General features: G+C 40.3%; 1 protein-coding gene across 6 annotated transcripts in view; it reads left to right on the top strand.

Moving 5' to 3' along the window:
• NCKAP5 (NCK associated protein 5) overlaps positions 1–23193 on the top strand; it is a 983546-nt gene that overhangs the window by 774304 nt on the left and 186049 nt on the right. For all 6 annotated transcript variants that reach the window (XM_073019623.1, XM_073019626.1, XM_073019624.1 and 3 more), the window contains 2 exons: positions 6700–6738; positions 15545–15664. In XM_073019623.1, the coding sequence (XP_072875724.1) occupies positions 6700–6738; positions 15545–15664 (159 nt within the window). The remainder of the gene's footprint in view (positions 1–6699; positions 6739–15544; positions 15665–23193) is intronic.

The following is a 23193-nucleotide window of genomic DNA, read 5'->3' as shown; positions in this document are numbered from 1 at the left end:
ATTTATTCAGAAGGTAACAGACTCACATTCCTAGATACACACACATATACCCTGGCTTGCTAGGCATGCACATTCACAAGTGCACACACCCACAAATGCATGTGCACACACCTGTATACAAACAGGTGTGCATGCATACACTTCATCATCACCGCTACTGCTCCCTATCTCATCTCCCTGCCTTGCAGTACAAACAAAAAACCAAGGGATTAATCTTAAAGAGTTCGGAGGTTTGCATGTTACAATCAAGCTTCTTAGTCTAGCTGTTTGACAGACACTTACTGGCAGGCAATGACTTGCTATTTATTCACAGTATTGCCTTGGCCACAGTTTCTTTCATACCTGCTATTCCCTTGTAAAGAAGTAAAATAACATCCCAAACCACTGCGTTGCACTTCGATGGATTCGGTTGTATCCTGAAAACCTTCACTGGCTGTCAGCCTCACCCAGGTCCTGAGAGCTCATGGCACTCGCAGGCTGGAAGGAGAAGTGCAAGATGGACAGTCGCAGAGTAGGGAGGTACGAGAAAGTCACAGAGCAAATGAGCTGCACTGTGGACTTTGGAAACACAGAATGCAGTCACCAGAGGGCAGGAGGAGCAGCAGGTAGGCGAGCAGAGGAGAGGGCAGAATTGGAAAGGGTGTCTTTCAGCAGAAGGAGCTGCAGCAGGTGAGGTCTCAGATCCAGAACAGCAAGTGCTTCTCCTCCGTAGCTGCTTGGTGGACTTACCTGAGGACCTTTAAAAATACCGCTGGCTGTGTCACACCTCAGAGATTCCCATCTGACTCTGCTTTTGGGCGGAGCCTGGGCTTTCTGGTTTTTTAAAGCACCACAGGAGAGTATAACATTCATCTGGGGTTGAGAACCACTACAATTAGATTATCTGAATGCTGTGCTTTAGAGAGCATTTTCAGAAATTTTCAGTAGAAGGATGAAAGCTCCCGCCGCCAAGTTTAGATACAGTAATAGAAGAGCACAGACCCATGTGGAAGTTTTAAATTAATTCTGATTCCACAACAAAGTCTGAGATAATATAAAGCTACAAGCAATAAAATAAAATAAAATAAAATAAAATAAAATAAAATAAAATAAACCATATCCCAGTGTTTCTCAAGGTATGTTTCTGGGAGCCCTTTGCATCAGAAAGATGTGTGGTGGTTGCTAAAATTGCATATCCTTAGACCTCATTCAGACCTTCCCAATCAGTATGCAGGGACAGGAAATTGGCAATTTTCACAAACATTCCCGGAGGCTTCTGCAGGAAAAGTTGGAGAAACTGCTATTTCCTCTCCAATCAGAACTGGCCCCTTACAGTCAGTGACGATGATAGAGTTGAGTTATTTTCCAACCTCTACACTTCAGAGCGCAAGGACGTTGAAAACTAGACCTTTGGATGTTGTTCAGAAATAGACAAAAAAAAGAATTTTAAGTAAGGGTAGAAGTAGGTTGCTGAGACTATTTCTCACCTGTCTCCCTGAACCACGTGCTACATTCCTAGCCTGGATTTTAGGATCATTCCCAGGACATTCTCAGGCATATCCCACAGCTGGGCCCTACGTCATCTTTAAAATCAAGGTTTTGGCTGGGCATGGTGACTCACACTTGTAATCCCAGCACTTTGGGAGGCCAAGGCGGTTGGATAGCAAGGTCAGGAGTGCGAGACCAGCCTAGCCAACATAGTGAAACCTTGTCTCTACTGAAAACACAAAACATTAGCCAGGCATGGTGGCGGGAGCCTGTAGACCCAGCTACTTAGGAGACTGAAGCAGGAGAATCGCTTGAACTCAGGAGGTAGAGGTTACAATAAGCTGAGATTGTGCCACTGCACTCCAGCCTGGGTGACAGAGCAAGACTCTGTCTCAAAAAAAAAAAAACAAAAACAAGGTCTTGATAGACAGAAATGGAAGACAATCCTACCCTTCACCTTCATATGTTCAAAATACTCATTTCTTGGAAATTACAGATTATCTACTCCTTGTTTGCCCCAGATTCTGTCACCTTGGAGGCAGTCCCTGCATTTCTTCTCACATTATTTCTGCAGGACCCAGCAGATTCCTGCCCCACACTAGGTGCCTAATGCATATTTGTTGAATGACTCAATGAATGAATGGAGAGTATCAGCAGGAAATTAATTTCCAAATTAGTGTTTCCCTAAATCCCACATACGTATTTAGACTAATTTCTTCAGTTATCTCTTCAGAGATGAGCACTCATTTATTATGCACTAACCCAAATGATAATCCAAGGATTAATCAGCTGAAAAAAATAGTAGACCCACTTCAAATACTCTGATTTGAATTAGAAGAAGAGAACTTCATGGGCTTTGGATTAGGAAGACTAGGGTTCACTGTTCCCCCTTTTCCAATGTTGTATGGGGCTGTGTATTTACCTCTTCGAGCTTCTTTCTTGTTTGTATCTTACAGGATTGTTTTACAAAGTAAATGAATAATACAGATGCTTATTGACTTACATTTATACATGTATATTATGTGGACACGCACACAAACACACACACATATACATACCCCTCATGCCCTTACACATAAAATCCCTTATTCTTAAAGCATTTTTTCTTAACTGCTTACCTGAACATGGATTATATTTTCCAAGGTTTGACTGGCCTGATTCACATTTAGGGGTGACTGCTTTATATCAAGTCCTGCCCTAGATGGTTTCACTGATTATGTCTATCATCTCATGCCTTTTTCACAACTTTAGAGGTAGGCAGCTCCCCTATTTTATGGATGAGAAAAGTCAGGTTTCTCTCCCATCCCCTGTGCATGTCAGTGTGTGAAGTTAACATAGGCACTGTTTTAACCCAAGTCCATGTTCTCCATGCTTGCTCCTAGCTGCCTCAGTACAATCAACCAAATTCAGAAGCGTAGAACACCTCTCCAAAGCACATTTTCAAAAACACTTGCTTTTCCTGATTAGATTTTTCAGTTACTTTGTTGACGCGACAGTGGCTTTGCATGGTGAAATAGCTCATGAAGGTATGAAAGCAAGCCCACTAGCCAGGAGAGGACTGTCAAAGCATAGAGCCATTGGAGATCCTCACTCCCCACACCCACAAACCTGAATTTCTCCACCCTCCACCCCAGCCCTTGGCTGATAATTCTCTCTGTGGATAAACTTCTTGGTGTGGCTTCTTATTCAGCTTCAAGGACTGTTTTGCAATAAAATAATAGACAACTTCACAGCCCCAGCTTTTCCTCCCTCTGTGCGCCCACTTCCAGGAGAGTTGCATGGAGGAATCACGAGCCCTGTAAGTTTTTCAGGGAAGAAGAGCAAAGTTTTGTGTGAGTAGAAGATCAGTAATGTGTTAGAGGAGCCAGATTGTCTGAGAGAATTCTTACTGAGAAGGAAATATGAGATGTACTGAGGCGCTCTCCTTGTCATTCCTGTCTCACCTGCAGCCCTGCTCCATCTCCTAGGAGCAAAGGGGAGCGGCCTCCACGGAGGGCCTAAGAGAGGCTGTACTACAAGCTAGTGGCTTAAGGACTGCCAGCTTTGATTTTCCAGTGTGCTTCCAGTCCCTTGCAGCCTAGCCCAGCTGCTGCCCTTTCTCTGGAGAAGAAAGCTGGCAGATGACATTGGAAGTGATTTGTTCTCACTAGCTGGGCCTATAGGTGTGTGATTATTTGCAACCCAAATGCTTAGGGCATAATGCTAGGTTGAGAGCAGGGGCGCATTCCAGGCATTATCTTTTCAACCTAGTAGAGGTTGCAGGCACAAGCTCCAAGCAACTGTCCTATTTATGCATCAGGGAAGTTAGCTGTTAAAAGCGATAACAAAACCTCGGACACTGTCATTATAGACAGTATGGAGGAAAGCATCTGTATCATCTGCCTGCTCTTTTTCGAAGAACTGGCGAGTCCTTCTGGGTAACATAACCTCATGTCAGTAGGTAAAGAAAAAAGGCATTCGTGTATCTTTGTTCAGTTTTCAAGTGGAGCAAACAATTTTCCCAAGTACATGCCAGAAGGAACTGTGTTAGATATAGAGTCTCTAAGCCTATAGGGCAACTGCTTGGATTGCGAGATATAACGTATTTCCTCCTGTGGGCTGTTAGAGTTAGGATATTAGTCTGTGTCTCCTGATAAATCATGGATAGAGCTATTTTATGTGACCACTGTTACCAGAATGGTTTCAGCGAGAGACCGGTTGGGAGAAAGAAAAGAAAATATTGATATTGGGCAGTTTTATGAGAATGTAAATCAAATCCAAAGTTTGAGATCCAAAAGAAGTAAATTATTTATGGCATGATTTAACTTTGGTACCTTGTTCCTGATTCAACCTGCATGAATAGTTCAATTCTTCTGTTTTGTTTTGTTTTGTTTTATTTGCCAACAATAAAATAGATGATATGTAGTTTGACTTTGAATTCTCAGTTACTTATGAATTGGAACGAATGCTGGAAAACTGACGTTCACTATTATGCTACTGGTCAATGTGCTTGGGTTGGATAACATTTATCACTGTTGTGGTCACATACAAATAAAGTGATCAAGGAACATGGGGCCTCAGTTAATGAAAGTATAGTTTACTTTGGTCTATGGTAGTTCTGTAAGTTGTGCTTCACTCAAAAAAAATCAAAAATACCTAAGAATACGTTTTCTTTAAAATCATGGTTTCAAGGAAGAGCCTTTCTTTTTACTTAATGTCTGCAATGTAACTTTGAAAAGACTTTTTCTGATGGGAAAAAAATCCTTCTTGTGTATATAATTTAATGAATCAATTACAGATAATCTGATTTTAGTCATTTCCTGCTAGTGGTGTGATTGCTTTCTAACCAAAAGTTGACGACAGCCTGTGTTTTAATTTTCAATGAGACTTACTGCTAGCCAGCTGTCCTGAAGGATGTACTATTTGTCAATATTGAGTCAAAAAACAATTAAGCTCCATGGAAACATTCTTACCATAATCTGTTCCCCTATACTAGATAGAGAAAGAAGCACAAATAGTTGAGCATCACCAAAAATAAATGTGTTACCAACAGAGAAATAACACAAAAGTGTCCCTCAGTCTCCAGTTGAATGTAAGAATTACCATGATGATTAGATGTTTGTCACACTGTGTTATAATTGTGTTTTTGCCAACTTGCTGCCAGGTATGAGTCTTTGAAGTCAAGGACCATGGCCCAATCAGCTAGCTTTGCAAGTAGATACTCAGAAAATTTTTATTGGATAAGTGAAGGAAGAAACGAATGAACCAGAGTGCCTTTTATCTAGGATATTTAAGTATTCGGATTTAGTCTTTCATGCTGTCAATTTCAGTTATCACATTAAATGTTTACAGTTTATGTATTAGCTGAAACGTACCACCCACTTCACCTGTCCACCTTAATTTTATCAACAGTAACCATGTAGCTACATAGCTTCAAGGTAATAGCGAAGTTTAGTAGGTGATTCTGTGCAAAGTGTTTTGAAATATGCAGATGAAAAAGAAATCTTAGCACAAATACATACAGTAATAATGAATGGTTACCTGGAGAAAATGCCAGATTCTTGAAACACCAGGAACATGTTACTGGTTTTACCTGTGGTCCTTAGCTGGAATTGTGTTATGTGCCCACTCCTAAACCAGTCACTGGAATTGCTAAGATTGGCTTCGATTAATCAAGATTCACTGCCTTGGGCTGAGGAGGGATTTAGGTTCTTCTGCTGTCCCAAGCTGCCTGATACTTGAAGAAAATGAGGTCCCTGAAAATATTACTAAGAATTATGTTTGGTTGTTTACTGGAAGAAACTCAAAATAACAGTGACTACCTTATTTCCCTCACATCAATGTTCAATAGACAGTACAGCTCCATAACATCCTCAGGACCAAGCTTGTCCTTTTCTCTGTCCAAATATCCTTAATATGTGACTGTTTTTGTCAGGGTAACTGCTGAAGTTCCAGCCATTGCTGTACTTCCATTCCTAGTCAGGAAGATGATGAAGGGTGAGCCCCCTTCTTCTTTGAGACTTCCTGTAAGCCCAAGAGAATAGTCTGCTTACGTCTTATTGGCCAGAATTTTGTCACATGGCAACATTTCACTACAGGAGTAGCTGGGAAATGCAGTTGAATGTACCAAGCCCCAAAGGATTGGGTTTGTTACTCAGGAAAAAGGAAAAAAAATGGATGTTGCAGTAAACAACTACCAGATTTTATTACTGGTAGCAACAACAAGAGGGTGACATAAGCGAAAACATTGAAGATGAAAGCAGGACATAGAGGAAACAACGAGTTGTCCCTATTGTTGACCATTCAACCTATCTCTATTGCAAGTAATATGAAGCAGTGAAATAGACAGCAAAGGAATAGGAAGGAGAGGCAAGGGACGTTGTAAATCAGTGAAGTGTAGAAACTGTGTGCAGATAATTAGGACTGTGTTTGGCACTATATCATTTTTTAGCCTTCTTGGAGTATATGAAAGGATATCATTTTTCCAAATATGGAAATGTGAAAGTCAAGGTATGAATGATCTTTTAAGTGTAACCATCTTAATTAGCAACAAGGTCACCTTTGGAGAAAGCAAAATATTACCTAGAAGGATAGGCTTATTATGAAAAGAATCAGATCTCTGGATGTAGAGGAAAGAGGCAAATGAGGAGCTAATTAGCTCCAATAAGCTGCGAGAAACGTATTGGTAAATTAGAGTCAGTGCCTATAAAGTCTCATTATTATAAATGACAACTTTTTCTTTATTTTTTAAAGGTAGCCAACCAAGTTGTTCAAGCTCTGCTTACGCAAAAGGTAGGTCACTTTCTGGCTTTGTTCTTTTCAAGGCACTTATGTGACTATATTGGAACTCACGTTGTTAAGCTAGGAAATTGTGATTGATAGATGCAATACTTTTGTGTTTATTCGCTTAGTGAAAATCGTGTGTGTTTTAGATAGCGTATGAAGTATCATCAGTGACCAGTAGAATTTGTATAAAAAATCCAAACTCTCAGTAAAATAATAGAAAGCCTTTTGAAGATGATTTTCATGTATCCAGATGAGTAGCAAACCAATCATTTTTATTTAGTAAATACGAACTTTCAGTAAGTTGGTGAATTCTCCCAATTCCTGTAAAATGAGTATCTTCTTTTGGACAGCATTAACGCAAGTCTAAAATTCAGCAAGAGATCTTTGAAGTTAGGGAAGTCATTTAATTTCCCTGAGCCCTAGTTCCTCTTCTGTAATGTGGGAATAACAGTTCCCACCTCCTGGGACTGCTGTGGCGAACCTACCAAAAGAAGCAGGTGGAACAGCTACTGCAGTAGTTTGTGGTACATATAAAATAGTGGTAACCACTGTACCTGAAATTTCCATACCTATGTGTTTGCTGCCTTGCCATTCTTCCTTCGGACAATATCAGATCACATTATCTAGGCACAGACAGTAAATGCAGGTCAATTTTGCCCAAATTTGGCTGTTTCAGTGAATTTTATAGAATGTTTTCCATCTCTGGCCATGATGCTTCTGAGAAGCTAAATTTTAGTTCCCTCAGATTTTGTTTACTTTGATTTCTGTCTGTGAAATAGAGACTTCTCCCAAAGAAACTTTTAGATCCTGCAGCATATTCAGGATGATGTGACAAATGGCAGCAAAATAATTTATGCCATTTTGATTTTTTTAATTGAAAATAATTGTATTAGGGATTGACTACTTCTCATGGAGATATTTAAAAATTCTTTAAAATTTATATGTTACAGGCATTGTGAAACTTTTGCTAGACTTTCTTGCCTACTATTTCTGTCAAAATGTCATGGTTCCTTCTAAAAATAATTTTAACTGCTTCCAGTTTTACACTAACATGCCTAAATAAAGAGATTTGAGTACCACTTACGTAGAGTTAAAATTAGGCTCCATTGTGAGCAACAGAGATCCATAATGAGGTGGCTTAAATAAGCGAAAATGTTAGTTCTTTCTCACATATAAACTGACAGGTAGGCAGAACTGGGATGGTAGCTTTGCTCCATAAAGTCCACGGGGTCCCCAGCTTCCATCTCTGTATTTCATGGAATGTGGCCCCATTTTCAAGGTCACTTCATGGTCCAAAAGGACTATGCTAGCTCCAGTCATCACATCCACACATTCTAGCCATCAGGAAGGGAAAAAAAAGCTGAGGAATATGAAGAAGATAAAGGGCATACAGCAGCTGTCTTTTAAAGGACACTTCCAAAAGCCTTCATACGTTACTTACATACATCTCCTTGAACAAACCTTACTCACACAGCCACACCTAACAAACTCGGCAAAGAAGTTTTTGTTCTGGGTGTGTGCCCGGCTGAAATTACTTTGGAAGAAGGTGAGAACTAGATATTGGAGGGCAAATTGTAATTGCTGCTGCAACATTTTTGAATGCTTTTTCTTTTTCTAAGGCTTTAATTTCTCCGTTTTTTGTCTCCTGCTTGAAACTCTGTGATGACTTAGTTACAAACCTGAGGAATGGGGGAGTACTATTGCAGCTCTGTGTACGACTGTTGAAAGACTTCTCATGCCTCAGGAAAGAGACAAGGAAGTCGTCTGGTACGATAAAAAGAAAAAGGGGCCCTTCAGGTCAGCTACAAAAAAAAAAAAAAATAGCTACACAAATCCAAGTAATAACTAGTAAACAGATAAATCTACCTTGGTACCGTTAAGCAGTGAGACACAGAAAGACGTGCTACTGTGAGATAGCGTACCTCAGGGACACTATGAGGCAGAAAGAGATGCTGGGGGCTTTTGGAGATTCCAAAAGAATCATGTTCTGCAGAAATGTGTGCCTCCAGTTTTTATGGGAACTGTAAAATTGCTGCAAAAAGACTAAAACTTCTTTTTAATTAAGAGCACACTATCAAATATACAATGCACTCCAAATGCAGATGAGAAAACTAATTCCAAAAAGGAATGTAGGTCGCAAAGATGAAACAGAAAAAAATCTTGAGTGATTTATCCAAGTCACCAGAAGATCCTTGAGGTGAAATAATAGGCATTACTGTGCAGTTTTAGAATATGTCGTTAGTTATGACACAAAGGCAAATCGGCTATGGCTTCAGCTCCTCACTGGGCAGCCAGAAATACATTTTTCATGGCATATCATGAATTGGCCCAGACAGGCATCCTGAGGTAACACAGTCTATTGATACTGATAGAAAAAAAAAATTATTTCCATTAACTTATCAGTTTCTGTTCAGTGTACCTGGTCAAGTAATTCAGTTTATCTCAAAAACCTGTAGATTCCCTTAAGCGAATGGACTGTACCCCTTTAGAACAATAATACAAAAGTGATCGTATTAAACCGAACTTTCTTCCTTTGATGCCTCCAAATCGTGGGTCCAAGTCTGCAAGTGTGAATGAAATCAATACTTCAGGTTAAACTCATATTGTTATCTGAAATGTATTTTCTCTTCATTAAGTCAATTACACTTGGAGAAAATGTAACTCGCCTAGGTTCTTCAGTGTTTGGAGTTTGTTTTTTGTTTGTTTGTTTTGTTTTTGCCACTAAGCAAAACATAGAAGAAAGGCATTTTCTCTGCAATTATTTTCATTCATATCAACAGTCTCAGGCTTATCTGCATGTTCTTTGGAGGAACCACATATTTCGATGGTGTGTTTTCTTCACTGACATGGAACAAAGCTGGGTATGGTAGAATCCAGCCATTCAGGCAGACCCAGAAAACAATTTCATAGCTTGTAGCTGAGAAAACTCCAAATTCCTGCCTATTTCCCTTGTCAAGGTGCAATTGAACCATCTGTGTCCACTTCTCCAGCAGTGGTCTGTGTGGTATCAGGCGGCTGCTGATATTTAGCAGGCATTTACAAGCCTTCAGACCCCACGTGCAGCACTTTTTTTTTTTATATACTTTAAGTTCTAGGGTACATGTGCACAACGTGCAGGTTTGTTACGTATGTATACATGTGCCATGATGGTGTGCTGCTCCTATTAACTCGTCATTTACATTAGGTATATCTCCTAATGCTATCCCTCCCCCTAGTTCAACCATTGTGGAAAACAGTGTGGCGATTCCTCAAGGATCTAGAACTAGAAATACCATTTGACCCAGCAATCCCACTACTAAGGATATACCCAAAGGATTATAAGTCATGCTGCTATAAAGACACATGCACACGTATATTTATTGCGGCACTATTCACGATAGCAAAGACTTGGAACCAACCCAAATATCCATCAGTGACAGACTGGATTAAGAAAATGTGGCACATACACACCATGGAATACTATGCAGCCATAAAAAAGGATGAGTTCGCGCCCTTCGTAGGGACATGAATGCAGCTGGAAACCATCATTCTCAGCAAACTATCCTAAGGACAGAAAACCAGAAACATGCAGCATTTTAAATGCACCAAGTCGTTTTGATCTCAAGGCAGCCCAGTGAGGTAGGACTAAAAAAAAATAGTTTGCTCATAGTTTCAACAGCTGGGCAGTGGCAAAGCCCCTGCTTTAATTATGGCTGTTGCACTGTAAACCCCACGCTCTGACCCACTCCTTCATTCTTCGTCCACAATCCCATTCAGTCACTTGTTTTTCTCCACCATAGTTCAGTAGGACAGAGAGAGATGCCATGAAAATCAACAGATGGGTTGAAATCCAACCGTTAGTTATGATCACAGGGGATAAAATAAAAGGCAGGGTAGCCGCAGGACTTCTTAAAACTTCTGGAAGTATTGCTGATCTTCTGTAGCAGGAAGAGCATTTAGAGTTTGATATCTGTGGAGTGAAACCGACTCTGTATATTTGGGGTCAGGCTTTCTCAAAATCAATCTTATTTTTAACTCCCCAATTCCCCAATTTCTAGGAGCCTTGGAGGTGAGTATTTAATCCTGAGATCATCAACGAGCTTTAGTAATGGGCTCTACTGGCTGTAGTTATATGAACTGTTTAGCCATTGCCCTTATTAAAAGTGGTTTAATCTGAAGGCTTTTAGGGTGGAGACTTGCAGTATGTATTTTGCCATAGGACTCACTAATTCCTGTGCTGTATCCCAGTTCAGTCAGACTTTTATGTCACCTGTCTTGCCTTTTAGGCATTCGATGTTGAAGCCCTGGGTCTGTCTGAGATGTGACCAGCCTTTTCCAGAAGTGGCTTTTCATTTTACAAAAGCCTTAGCATTTGGGGCAGAGAGGGATATGTCATTGAAAGCCACCAAGAAGGGGTGTGACAAAAGAGGCTGGTGGTTTTAGTGGCCATTAGGCTTCAGGGAGGGAATAAAGTGGCACTCGAAAAGCCATCCCATGAAGCTAGTGAGAGATACAGTCTTTTGAACAAAAGCCCAGTTTTGTACAGTGCCTTGGTTTACAGATGAGGAAACTGAGACCTACTCAGAAGCAATCACTTCTTCAAGGTCCTGTGGACAATGAGGACTAGAGCCCAGGTCCACTAAGCCCCAATTCCGTGTATTCTCAAGATAGACACTGCCTCTGAAATAGGTATACCACTGTCATGTCATTTTTACATGATAAAAATCAGATTTAAATAGTTTTCAATGACACTCCAGTGATCATGTTAGTGTATGTCCTGCTTCTAAGCAATCGGCATTTTAAAAAATGTACTTTGGCCTAGAGCTGGTAAGGATTTTACTTTTCAGTACGTGAAGTAACTGTACTCCTATAGGTACTGTATAGCAGTGAGTCCAGAATCATCTTTAGCCCAAGCACAGGGGGAATTTATCAGGATTACAGGGTATGGATCCTCCAGGGAAATTATGGTTTGGGATCATTAAGATGCAGAGATGCCCGTTAGACCAGTGTATCACATTGCTCAGCTGTAACCTTTTAAGTCTCTGTTTCCAATTGATAGTGACATGAATAGTGCAAGGAAAATGGGTCTGAGTATTTTCTTGAACCCAAACACCACTGTACTATTTTTTTTTTCATGATGTGAAATGTAGTCAAATCTTTGGCATTATTCCTCCATGATAAATATTTATGTTGTGTCCCCTTTTTCTTATCTGAAGATACAACCTTATATTTTCAGTGAGGTTCTTTCTTTCCTTGAGACCTGATACCTGCCAGGAAGTCATAGAAAAAAAAGAAGGGTTGTGAGAGAGGATACATGGTACAGCCTCTCCCTTGAGCCGTGATCCCAGACCGTGGCACCTACCCAGAGGAGAGTTCTTTTGTTTCTAAAGCCTTCCTTGGGAAGGCTGTTCTAGGTCTTGCCTCTGAACTGACAGGGTCAGAGTCGCGGCTCTTGCATCCAGCCTAAATGTATCGTGCAATCATGCTTTCCTTTATGTCAAGGTGTTCCTGTTGGGAGCACAGAGGAAGCTAAGACAGCCAGCTGCCCCCTCCACCCAGGTACTACAATAGTGGTCAGCGAAACAGTTGTTTCTCTATGTATAACCATTCTGGTTGTGTTTATGCGTGTGTACATGGGCACACGAGTGTATTTGTTTACAGTTTATTGGGAAGGCAACTGTCTGGCATCAGTTACTGGTGATCCACAGCTTGTCTGAAGAAAATAAGAATATTAAAAACAATGCAAGCGATTCTTTTCTATCTCCAGATTTTCAGACCAGCTCATTTCTGTTTGTCGATGGCCATCAGGTCAGTGTCACATCCGTAAAGCCTCTGTCTTCCCTGCTGCTGTGTGCTGAGCTGGATGTGCCAACAGTGATGAACAGAGAGTTCCCAGGGTCGATAAATTGTGTTCCCACTAATGAACTTTGCTATACCTTAAGTGATAGTAATGGCCTTTGAAATTTGGGCAGTTGTATAATGACTCTCTATAAAGTACATTGATTTTTTTTCTTTCATTCTTTCTTTTTATTTGATTTTTACCCATCTGAAGAACTCTTTCAAGGTCGTCTCAGTTTTGCTGCTAAAAATTGTGGTTACTGTTGCCTTCAGGTCCCCTTTTACTTGCATATCCACACTGTACGCTTCCGTTTCCGTATCTCTACATTGCAAATGAGGATGATTGTGTTTTCCCATCCAATAGGTACTATTACTATTTATCTGCCTCACAGTCAAGTTTTATTAATTACTTAATTAATGGTACTAAAAACAATTAGTGTTTGGGAGCAGAGAGTGTTACATACATGCTAAGAACAAAAATCGTGAGACACAGACAGCGGTTGAATTCTAAATAAATAAAGCAAGTTTCACCAGTCATGGTGGCTCATGCCTTTAATCCCAGCACTTTGGGAGGCCAAGGTGGGCAGATCACGAGGTCAGGAGTTCGAGACCAGCCTGGCCAATGTGGTGAAACCCTGTCTCTACTAAAAATACAAAAATTAGCTGGGTATAGTGGCACACGCCTGTAGTCCCTCCTACTCAGGAGGCTGAGGCAGAAGAATCGCCCAAACCAGGGAGGCAGAAGTTGCAGTGGGCTAAGATTGCGGCACTACCCTCCAGCCTGTACAACAAGAGTGAAACTCTGTCTCAAAATAAAATAAATAAAAATGAAGCAAGTTTCATCTTTTTTTTTTTTTTTTTCGAGACTGGGTTTTTTTGAGACTTTGTTGCCCAAGCATTCAGCTGGGCGATCTCAGCTCACTGCAATCTTTGCCTCCCGGGTTCAAGTGATTCTTATGCATCAGCCTCCCGAGTAGCTGGGACTACAGGCGTGCACACTTCGCTAATTTTTATATTTTTAGTGAAGATGGAGTTTTGCCATGCTGGCCAGGCTGAAGTTTCACCTTTTAATTTGAGCAGTGAGTGGGTCCCCACAATGGCCTCTGCCAAATGGCGTGTGTGCTCAGGAGTATGAAATGTGCACTCCTGATCCTGCCCTGCTGGATCTTGCACTCTTGCATGTCATTCTGAACATGTCATTTCTTTTCTCTGCTCTCCATTTGTGGGCACTGATCAGTTGAAAACACCCTATACATAAGCTTTATCCATGTAACTAAAAAAGGCCAGAAGAGTTGAAACTGCAGTGGGCTATACCTTGGCCTGTTTCTTTGACCCCTTTAAATAGGATTAATACTACTGTATAAGATGATGCATGCTCATGACGCCTCATAGCGAGCTCTAACTTCACCATTAGATTAATACAAGGTTATGGCAGGCCCAGGTACCTCTGTGATTCCTATTTAGGCCCTAGACATCAGAACTGTGACCTGGGCTCTCCCTTGCTTACAGAGCCTTAAGTCCAATAGCTACCTGCCCATATCAGAATACATAAATCTTTGAAATAGAAGTGTTGAGAAATGCTCTGTATCACACCGATCACTAGAGAATAGAATTTGCAATCATCATCCCGTTTGGCAAAATAATTGCAAGCACTTATTAAGCTCCTACTATATGTGGCATTGTGCTAGGTGATGGAATGAAAACAGTGTAAGAGCAATATTCTGGTGTGATTATTTCAGTATCTTCTTGTGTCCATCTGGTGAAAAACGCATCGTGTAATTGACAAGTCTAGAGCACAAACGATAAAATGAATACGGAGTAATATATGATAACCATCACAAAGGAGGCATTGAGGACTGATGGGAGTTCAGGAAATGGAGCAGGTATTGAGGGATGCCAGGTAAAAGGTCAGAAAGGTGACAAAGTTTGAACTGGACTTCAGTCAAAGAGCCAAATGTGGACCGAAAGAAGAAGGTAGATAAGAAGGAAAAGTGGTAGTGGAAAGAAAAGAGAAGAAGGTAGAAGGAATGTATAGAGCTTTAGAGAACAACATGCCAGACCTTTGTTCTCTGTTTGGTGAGAACAGAAGACTTTTTTTTTTTTTTTAACATCAGGAAGTAGTGAAAGATAGCTTGAAATGCAGAAAAGGGTCAGCTTTTGAAGAGCATTGAATTTGGGTTTTATTCTACTGGGTCTGCCTTGAATTCCATCAAAAAGGGCATAGATATTTAAGTACCAGAAGTTCCTTTATTGCAGTCAGTTTGGAAGGCACTTCTTGTACATCAGCTTCCTCCATGAGCTGGGGAAAAGGTCTCCACGGTGTTTGAACTATTCAAAAGAGCTGCTCCAAACAGATGCCGGAATGGGCTAAGTAGTGTGCGTCTTCCCCAGCACTGAGACCAGAAAGCCCCAGAAGATATGGAAATCCATGAGTTCAGAGGATGGGCAAGTTGCAAGTGGCCTTTTAAAAGACTTCTCTTCCGTGTTTATTTCTCTTCCGCTAAATGCATCACTGACTCTATTAGCCCCAGTGCCGAGAATTTCAACTTGTTTTCACAAATGACAACAAAAATCTCCATCAGAAATGATAGTTTCTTTAGCTCATCAAATCTCTATTCACTGCAGAAACATTGTTGTCCTTGTGGTTTGTGATCTATGATTGCTTTTGTAAAGACAATGAAAAGGCAAAATATATAGGTGGAAACTTAAATTGACTTTATATCGCTAAGATTTACTGTCTTCAAAAATAGCATGCTAGATTAATGCATTTCTGATTTCAAGGTGCTTTGTTTTTAAAAAACTGGTCTTTGCACATAATAATTCTATCAGACAATGGTCTATGGAAGAGAATGTTGTATGTGATTTACTTCTGGGGGCTTTGAAGAATAAAAATACTGTGTTTTACTAATGATCTGAGATATTTAAAACATGGTTATAATATGCAAAGACATCTTTCAGTTATGGACTTTTTCTCCTTTCGATGTGTTTGTTGTAGGATCTAAGAGAGGAATGTGTGAAGTTGAAAACAAGAGTGTTTGATTTGGAACAGCAGAATCGAACACTAAGCATCCTATTCCAACAGCGAGTCAGACCCACTTCTGATCTGCTCCTCCAGGTATGTGTTTATCTGGAAAACAATCTTTGCTACTGAAATGCTATTGACAGGAAGTTACTTAAGTTGGGAAGTTCGCAACATCTTCATGAGCAAGGCATATTGCATCAGAATCCCCGTTCTTTCCTCTCTCAAGATATGTCATTAAATTTGAATGTGTCTTAAGTTCTTGACTTTCTAAAGCTACATGCAGATAAGGAAATGCACTAACAAATAATAAACAGGCGAAAGAGACAATCAGAAGATGTCCTGTAGTAAACTAAATGGAACCATGGAAAGAAGTTAAGAAATACTTGATTGTTTTAGGAACCAACATTAGTAATCTTGCATATGTGATAAGCAAGGAAGAATTTTATGTAATGCCAAAGCACGCTTTTTAAAATTTCAAACTCTTTATAATCAAAAATACATGTGGGGTTTGTTTTTCTTTCATATCTCTCTATGCGGAGTTCCTTCTTATAACAGAACGCCTCCTGTTTCTGTCTCAGTATTTTTACAGGTTGTCTTTTTCTAAGTGCTCTCACTGAACTATTTTTTTTACTTGCCTTCATAACATGGAAAGCTGTGGAAAGTCAAGCCATTTGAATCGATTTGAAGCTGGTCCTGACAAAGCACTAGAGAATATGTGCCCCTGCAGGGAAAACACATGAATGGGGAGAGGGGTCTGCAGGGCTGGCCTTTGCTGTTTCCGATGTTTGTGATCCTATTAATGTGTGTATTTGCTCAAACAAGCTCCCATGAGCTTTGCCCCAAGCCCGTCTGAGGCTAAGCTGTCAAAGGCTGCGTCGAGGTTTCACAGGGGCAGTGTGCAACGTATAAAGGGCAGCCCACCACTGCATGGTCTAATTGGCTGAGAGGAAGGTCATCCTCCAGCCTCTGGTCATCTGGACGATACTGTCCAGCACTATAACCACTAGCCATGTAGGGCTATTTAAATTTTAGTTTTAGAAATTTAAATTAAATTAAAATTAAGTTCCTATGTCCAACGAGCCACATTTCTAGTCATCAAAAGCCACATGTGGCCAGGGGACTACCTTAGTAAACTGCACGCGTGGAGAACATTTCCCTCATTGTGGAAAGCTCTGCTGGACGGTATTTTTCCAAATGATCCAGATTGTGTTGCTAATTTACTCTCTGAATTTTGGCATAAAAATCTTAGGACTCCTCAGAGAAATAATGGGAAATTGTAATTCATTTCAGAGAAAGAAAGATGTTTGGTAAGCTGAACATCAAAATGTAATTTGCCCCCCAAATTAAGTAAAACAGCTCTCTGAATTATAAAATAAATCTCATCTCCTAAATTAATTTCCTCTCTGCCTTATATGTTTGAACATAATTCATAATTTATGACTCAAAAATTGTGTGGGGCGGGAGGGAAGTCATCTATCTCTATTCTATTTTCTGTTCCTGACCACGATAAATATTTGTCATAGGGGATCTTGCATTTATAAAAAGTTGTGTTTCTTTCATAATCTCATCATCAAGATTCAATATTAGAACTACTTTTTATTTTTATTTTTTTGAGATGGAGTCTCGCTCTGTCTCCCAGACTGGAGTGCAGTGGTGCGATCTTGGCTCACTGCAAACTCCGCTCCTGGGTTCACGCCATTCTCCTGCCTTAGCCTTCCGAGTAGCTGGGACTACAGGCACCTGCCACCATGCCCGGCTAATTTTTTTTTTTTTTTTTTTTTTTTTTTTTTGTATTTTTAGTAGAGAAGGGGTTTCGCCATGTTAGCCAGAATGGTCTCCATCACCTGACCTTGTGATTCACCCATCTCAGCCTCCCAAAGTGCTGGGATTACATGCATGAGTCACTGCGCCCGGCCCTCTAGAATTACTTTTAAAAACTGTTGCATGTTCCTGATTTTTTTCCGTTCTGCATGTTGTAACTTGAGGCTTTTCTGAAGTAGTGTTTAAGACTCTGCCGTCCCTGTTTATGAATTGTGATCATTTATTTGCACGGTAAACACACGTGCTATGGATATATAAGCATTTTCATTGGCTGTCACAAATTTCTTAAATTCATACCCAAAGATCAGGGGATGATATATATGCTAACAATAAAAATGAGTGTTTATTCATTTGGTGTTTTCAGCCAACACACTTTATATTTCTCCCAAATAGTACTGCCTTCCAGGAGCCATTCTAATTTAAATATTATTTATAAAAGATGGACTGTTAATAATTCTGTGAAGAATAATGATACCAAGTGTGATACCTGCCCTCTTAACATCTTGGAGCTCATAATCCAAGACAGAGGACATGACTGGCTTTTCAGATGGTGTGTTAATTATTTCACTCATGGCTTTTCATTTTCTGTTAGTACTTTATGGTTCAATTGATAAACAAAATATATACAATGGAGCTAAAATACAATCATTCCAAACTTGCTTTACACCTATGGATAGTCAGTCATTATTGAGTGTTGAGTGGAATAATGTGGAATAACTCAATATCAGTGTTGAGTGGAATAATGAACAATAATAATTCATTGTTCTGGAGAGTTATTTCACATAAACCTAAGAGAGGTCTATGCTCCCACCTCTTCTTTTGAAGCTTTCCTGTCTTACATGAATGTCAAGGCACTGTGCAGTCATGTGTTTCAGCCCAGTGTGTCTGAGGATTTGGTGGGTAGGGGCAGCAAATCCACCAGTGTGCCCCTGGTCCCAAATATTATAGACCCTATAGCTACTGCCCATGGTCTGTGGATTCGTTATAGCAGATTTCTAAGCAGTTTTTAGCACTTCTTAGAAGGCCGCATTAGTTATTATTTGTTGAGTACAGCCTAATGATTCTCTACATTCCAAAGTTGCTACCTGAAGAGAAATACAGAAAGAAGAGTTAGGAACACATTGTGATTTAGGTAGACAAATTATAAATAGTATAAAGGAAAATAACATATAAGAAACAGACAATTCTTTGTCCCTTAAAAATACAGAATAAGAGGTTACATGGATATCATTTAGCAAATTCTTATGTGGGAGAAACGGAAAGGAAGCGCTCTGAGTATTAGTTGACAGATTCTGGTAAACTTACAAAGAGAGTCAGGTCCCTGAGGGAAATAAGAAAGGCCTAAGCTGAAATTAAAATCTTAAGAATGACAACAAACTTCTCTTTGATTTTGGTTTCTAGAATGATATCTCTGGGACTATGAGTGGCAATAAATCAGATTAAGAAGACCCCCCTCCATAGTAAAATCAACATTGGAAGTAAATTTCAAAGAATTGAGATGGCAGGATAGCAAACAAAATCCAAAAGTAATGTTCTTACAGAGACTGGAATCTCTTAACTAAGCTCATTTGAAGCTGCTTGTCCAGATTCACTGATGCTCACCATTCTCTCTTTTAAATCACACTGAACAATACCCTCAACTTAATGAATGTTGGCAACTGGTGAAGAGCTCTCTATCATGTGCACTTATTTCTCTTACCAGTGGAGCTGAATACTTGCCAAGAATGAGTTATTTTTGTTACTCAGTAGGTCTACTAAAGTAGTATTTGTGATCAAATTAAATATAGATGTCTATAAAAATAAATTGTGGGAGACCAGAAATTGTATTAAATGTGGAACAGTTCTGCAAACTGCTCAAATGGTTTTAAGTTCATGTACCATTGTTTAGGAAAACAAAAGTTAGGAATCATAGGCAATGTATAAAGTGTGTGTTGCCAAATTTTTTAAAAAAGATAATGGAAGATTTCAACAAAAAGATCTCTAAGCAAAGAAGCAGCCTTGGCCATACCGAAAATGTCATATACCAAATGTATAGTAGTGCTTACCATGTGTCAGACTCTATTCTACAACCTTTACAGCACTCACCAATTTCATCTGTATCATGGTCCCGTGGGTAGGACCTATCATTGCACCTGTTTTACAAATGGGAATACTTTGGCATAGACAGGCTAAGTCCTGTAGCAGGTATTTGACAGACCAAGGATTTAAACCTGAAAATCTGGTGAAATTAAGTCCCCCCTTTCACCTCCAATTGGTGCTCCCTCTGCGTGGAACATGAATGAGTAAGAGGACAAATTTTCTGATTCCCTACTGTAGGTGACATTTGAATTAACTGGTCCACCTGGGATTGAGTCAGATCGCAGGGCTTCGGGAGTACAATCCCAATAAGAAGCCTAACATCTTTACACATTTCTGAAATGTGGCATCTAAGATTTTCCCCTCCCTATGTGTTCTTTTACTTGTTTTGGATGCCTGTGTAATCATTATCCTGACAGGATATTATTCTCGTAGTTTTAGCTAAGACAATGTTTTCTTTTCTTTTTCATCTGATATTTCAAAAAGTCCTACTACTGATATCCTTAGGCCAAGTTAGGAAGAAAAGAATTTTATAGGGTAGATTATTCACGTCAACAGTGGAAGATCTGACAGCTTAGAACCAAGGTGCAAAAATTTGCTGTTACTTCTTAGAATGCGAACTTTTCGTTTTTGCTAGTGTTTTATACTATTATTTCCAATAAGATGAGAGGGCTTTTACATTCTACTTGTTCCTCTTTTCTTTTTCTCTCTCTTAATTTTCAGTGTAAATCTATCCATGAGTCTGATCTGGCAAGACACTGCACACTTTGCTCTCCACCTGTCCACAAGCCGAGCATCCCACTGGGAAATCCAGCCAAGGGCCACCCCAGCAAGGGGCCAGCCAGGGCCTCGGCAGTCCTCACTGAACTTTCCCCATACTGGAGTTCGTGTAGTTTCAGTGGTCTATGCCACAGTTAAGGGTCTTGTGTGGAATTGTAGAATCCTAGCCTCCATGAGTGGGGGTCATCCAGTGCAACCCACGTAATTAGAGATTGCTTGATAACTTTTCATTTTAAATCAGTAGCAATCTCTTTGAGGATAAGAGCTTTTACTTTTTACCCCTTTACGTATACTATCCCTGTTTATAATATGTATTCAGTACATTACATATACTATCCCTGTTTATAATACGTATTCAGTGCATTACATATACTATCCCTGTTTATAATACATATTCAGTGCATTACATATACCATCCCTGTTTATAATACGTATTCAGTGCATACTTGTTGATGGCTTTGCACTTAACTGCATACATTTTTTTCTAAAACTCAGTTTGTTGGGGAAGAGATTCCAACCCTGATAAGATTCTAATCTTCATGGCGAGAAGACCATGCCACTTTCTGTCCACTTATGTATATTTTTGTATCAAAGCCCTAGGTGCCCGATTTATATTTTTCCAATTTTTTATTTGTGAGAAGCAGAGATTTGTAGACATTTCCACTCTTTGCCACCTTAGAACTTGTCATTGTGTAATGAACACAGCTATACAGCACTACCTGGAACTGAACAATCACATAAACGACCAACACAGAAGTATCTTCTCTAAGATATTTGGTCATTTGGAGAACTTAGAAAATGTTAGCCACATTATACACTTTTTTTTTTTTTTTTGACAGAGTCTCACTCTGTCACCCAGCCTTCAGTGAAGTGGTGCCATCTCTGTTCACTGCAAGCTCCGCCTCCCGGGTTCACACCATTCTCCTGCCTCAGCCTCCCGACTAGCTGGGATTACAGGTGCCTGCCACCACACCTGGCTAATTTTTCATATTTTTAGTAGAGACGAGGTTTCACCATGTTAGCCAAGATGGTCTTGATCTCCTGACCTTTTGATCTGCCAGCCTCGGCCTCCCAAAGTGCTAGGATTACAGTCATGAGCCACTGTGCCTGGCTATTATACACTTTTAAATGTATGTATTTTGCTTTTTCAAAACATCTGCCTTTGGGGGGCTTTCACATATATGTAGTTGAAGTGGGACAAAAAGATGAAAAGAAAAAAGGCTAGTTAAGCAGGCAGCCAGCGGTGAGAGCAATAAGGGAGGGATAAGTGAGTGAGTAAAGAAGAGGGTAGAGAATGGAACTGTGGTTCTTGAGTTTTTGTGATGCAAGCTTTTCATTCTGATCAGTTGTGGCCTCTCTTGAGACACAAACTAAGAAGGAGTTGGGAGAAGAGGCAAGAACATCCACACAAGTTTGAAGCATCTACCTGGCTTCCCACTCTGTTCATCTTAGGAGTTTCTGGAATGGATGAACTCTGCCCCTTGGCTGTTTGTGTGGACCAGCCATGGAGGCACCTCCAGCCCTGCCCTACAAACCCGATATCTAATTTAGAAAGACCCACAGGGCAACAGGAGGAGCAGCCAGTGATGCTTCAGGGATGCTGAGTAACGCCAGGGCTCAGATGGCAGAGTATCCACTGGTGGTGAGCCTGTCATCCTGCATGGTTACAGGACATTGGTGGTTTCATTATGGGCACCGGCCAGACATGAAAACATATGGAGAATGTGCAGCAGGGATTTTGTCTCATGCACTAAGCACTGGAAAGGATATTAACCTGTCAGACCTGCAGGAAGTGGCCCCTTTGAGAGGTAAGGGATGCTTTGAAAAATCACACAGTTCCTGCAGGGCAGGGCTTTCGATAATGAGATCTAACACGTGAGGTTGGTTTGGGATCAAGTAAGAGCTATACAAAAGATGAGAAAGAATCATCAGGGTTATGGCAAGATGTGATTTTTCCCTCTTCATAATATGCCCAAGACCCTCTATAGACTTGCTTCACACTTCAACAGCCTCATTTTTCTTTTTTTCCTGACACAAATTCTTTACTTCAGCCAAGCAGAAATACTTTCACTCCACAGAGCGTGACATAGGTTTTCCTTCAACTGTTCCACTTTGTATGTCATTTTTCTGTTCAAAATGCTACTCTACCCCTGCCCACCCCACCCCTGCCACTCCTCTTCATTCGATTACCAAATTGGGAGCACCCAAAGTAATGTCAGTGCTGAGGAGTCCATGCGAAATGCATTTGCTCAAGAGCCTGTGGTCTACAATTAAGCCTGAAAGTGAAATGACGTGCTGAAAGGCATGTGGGAAGCTATAGCAGCTGGGCAGAGACAGGCGTGAGGCAAGTGGAATCCTAGCTCTGCTTGCAGAGGGCCCTGGGGAAGGTCTAGCAGAGGAAGCCATGCCTCCATGTGACTCTCGGTGGACAAGAGAAAGTATAAATGCCATCCGGAAAGAACACGCTGTGCAAAGGCATGAGAAATTCTCTTCCTCACAATCTGGTTTCTAAATTCATATGCTTTGGAAGTACTCCTGGAATAAGATCACAGCTCCCCACCCCACTCAGTCTCCTACTCACACCTTGCTCACTAAGTCCTGGTGGTGTTGATATATTACTTTGTAAGTATGCTACAATTCTTTTTGCTTACCTTTGCTCTTCATTCCCAAAGCAATTGAGGGGTGTATTTTTTTGTTGTTGTTCACAAGACCAAGAGCTTACTAGTCCATGTGTCACGACTAAATGCTGTGTTCCCATTAGCTTACATTCAACATTATCATGGAAGGTGCATGTGGTCTGTTATAAGGAAATCAAGGTATGATTCCTACTCTTTTCTTGCTTGATTTGGCCTTTATTTTCTTAGGGACAAAAACCTTGTTTTGACCTTTGAATCCTCCCAGCACACAACTTGAATAAACGTGAGCCTCAATAAATGCTGAGTGAA

The sequence above is a fragment of the Chlorocebus sabaeus genome, chromosome 10 (assembly GCF_047675955.1).
Source record: "Chlorocebus sabaeus isolate Y175 chromosome 10, mChlSab1.0.hap1, whole genome shotgun sequence".
Lineage (NCBI taxonomy): Eukaryota > Metazoa > Chordata > Mammalia > Primates > Cercopithecidae > Chlorocebus > Chlorocebus sabaeus.
Note: the sequence above shows the minus strand (reverse complement) of the source record. Positions and strands in the feature narration are given on the sequence as shown.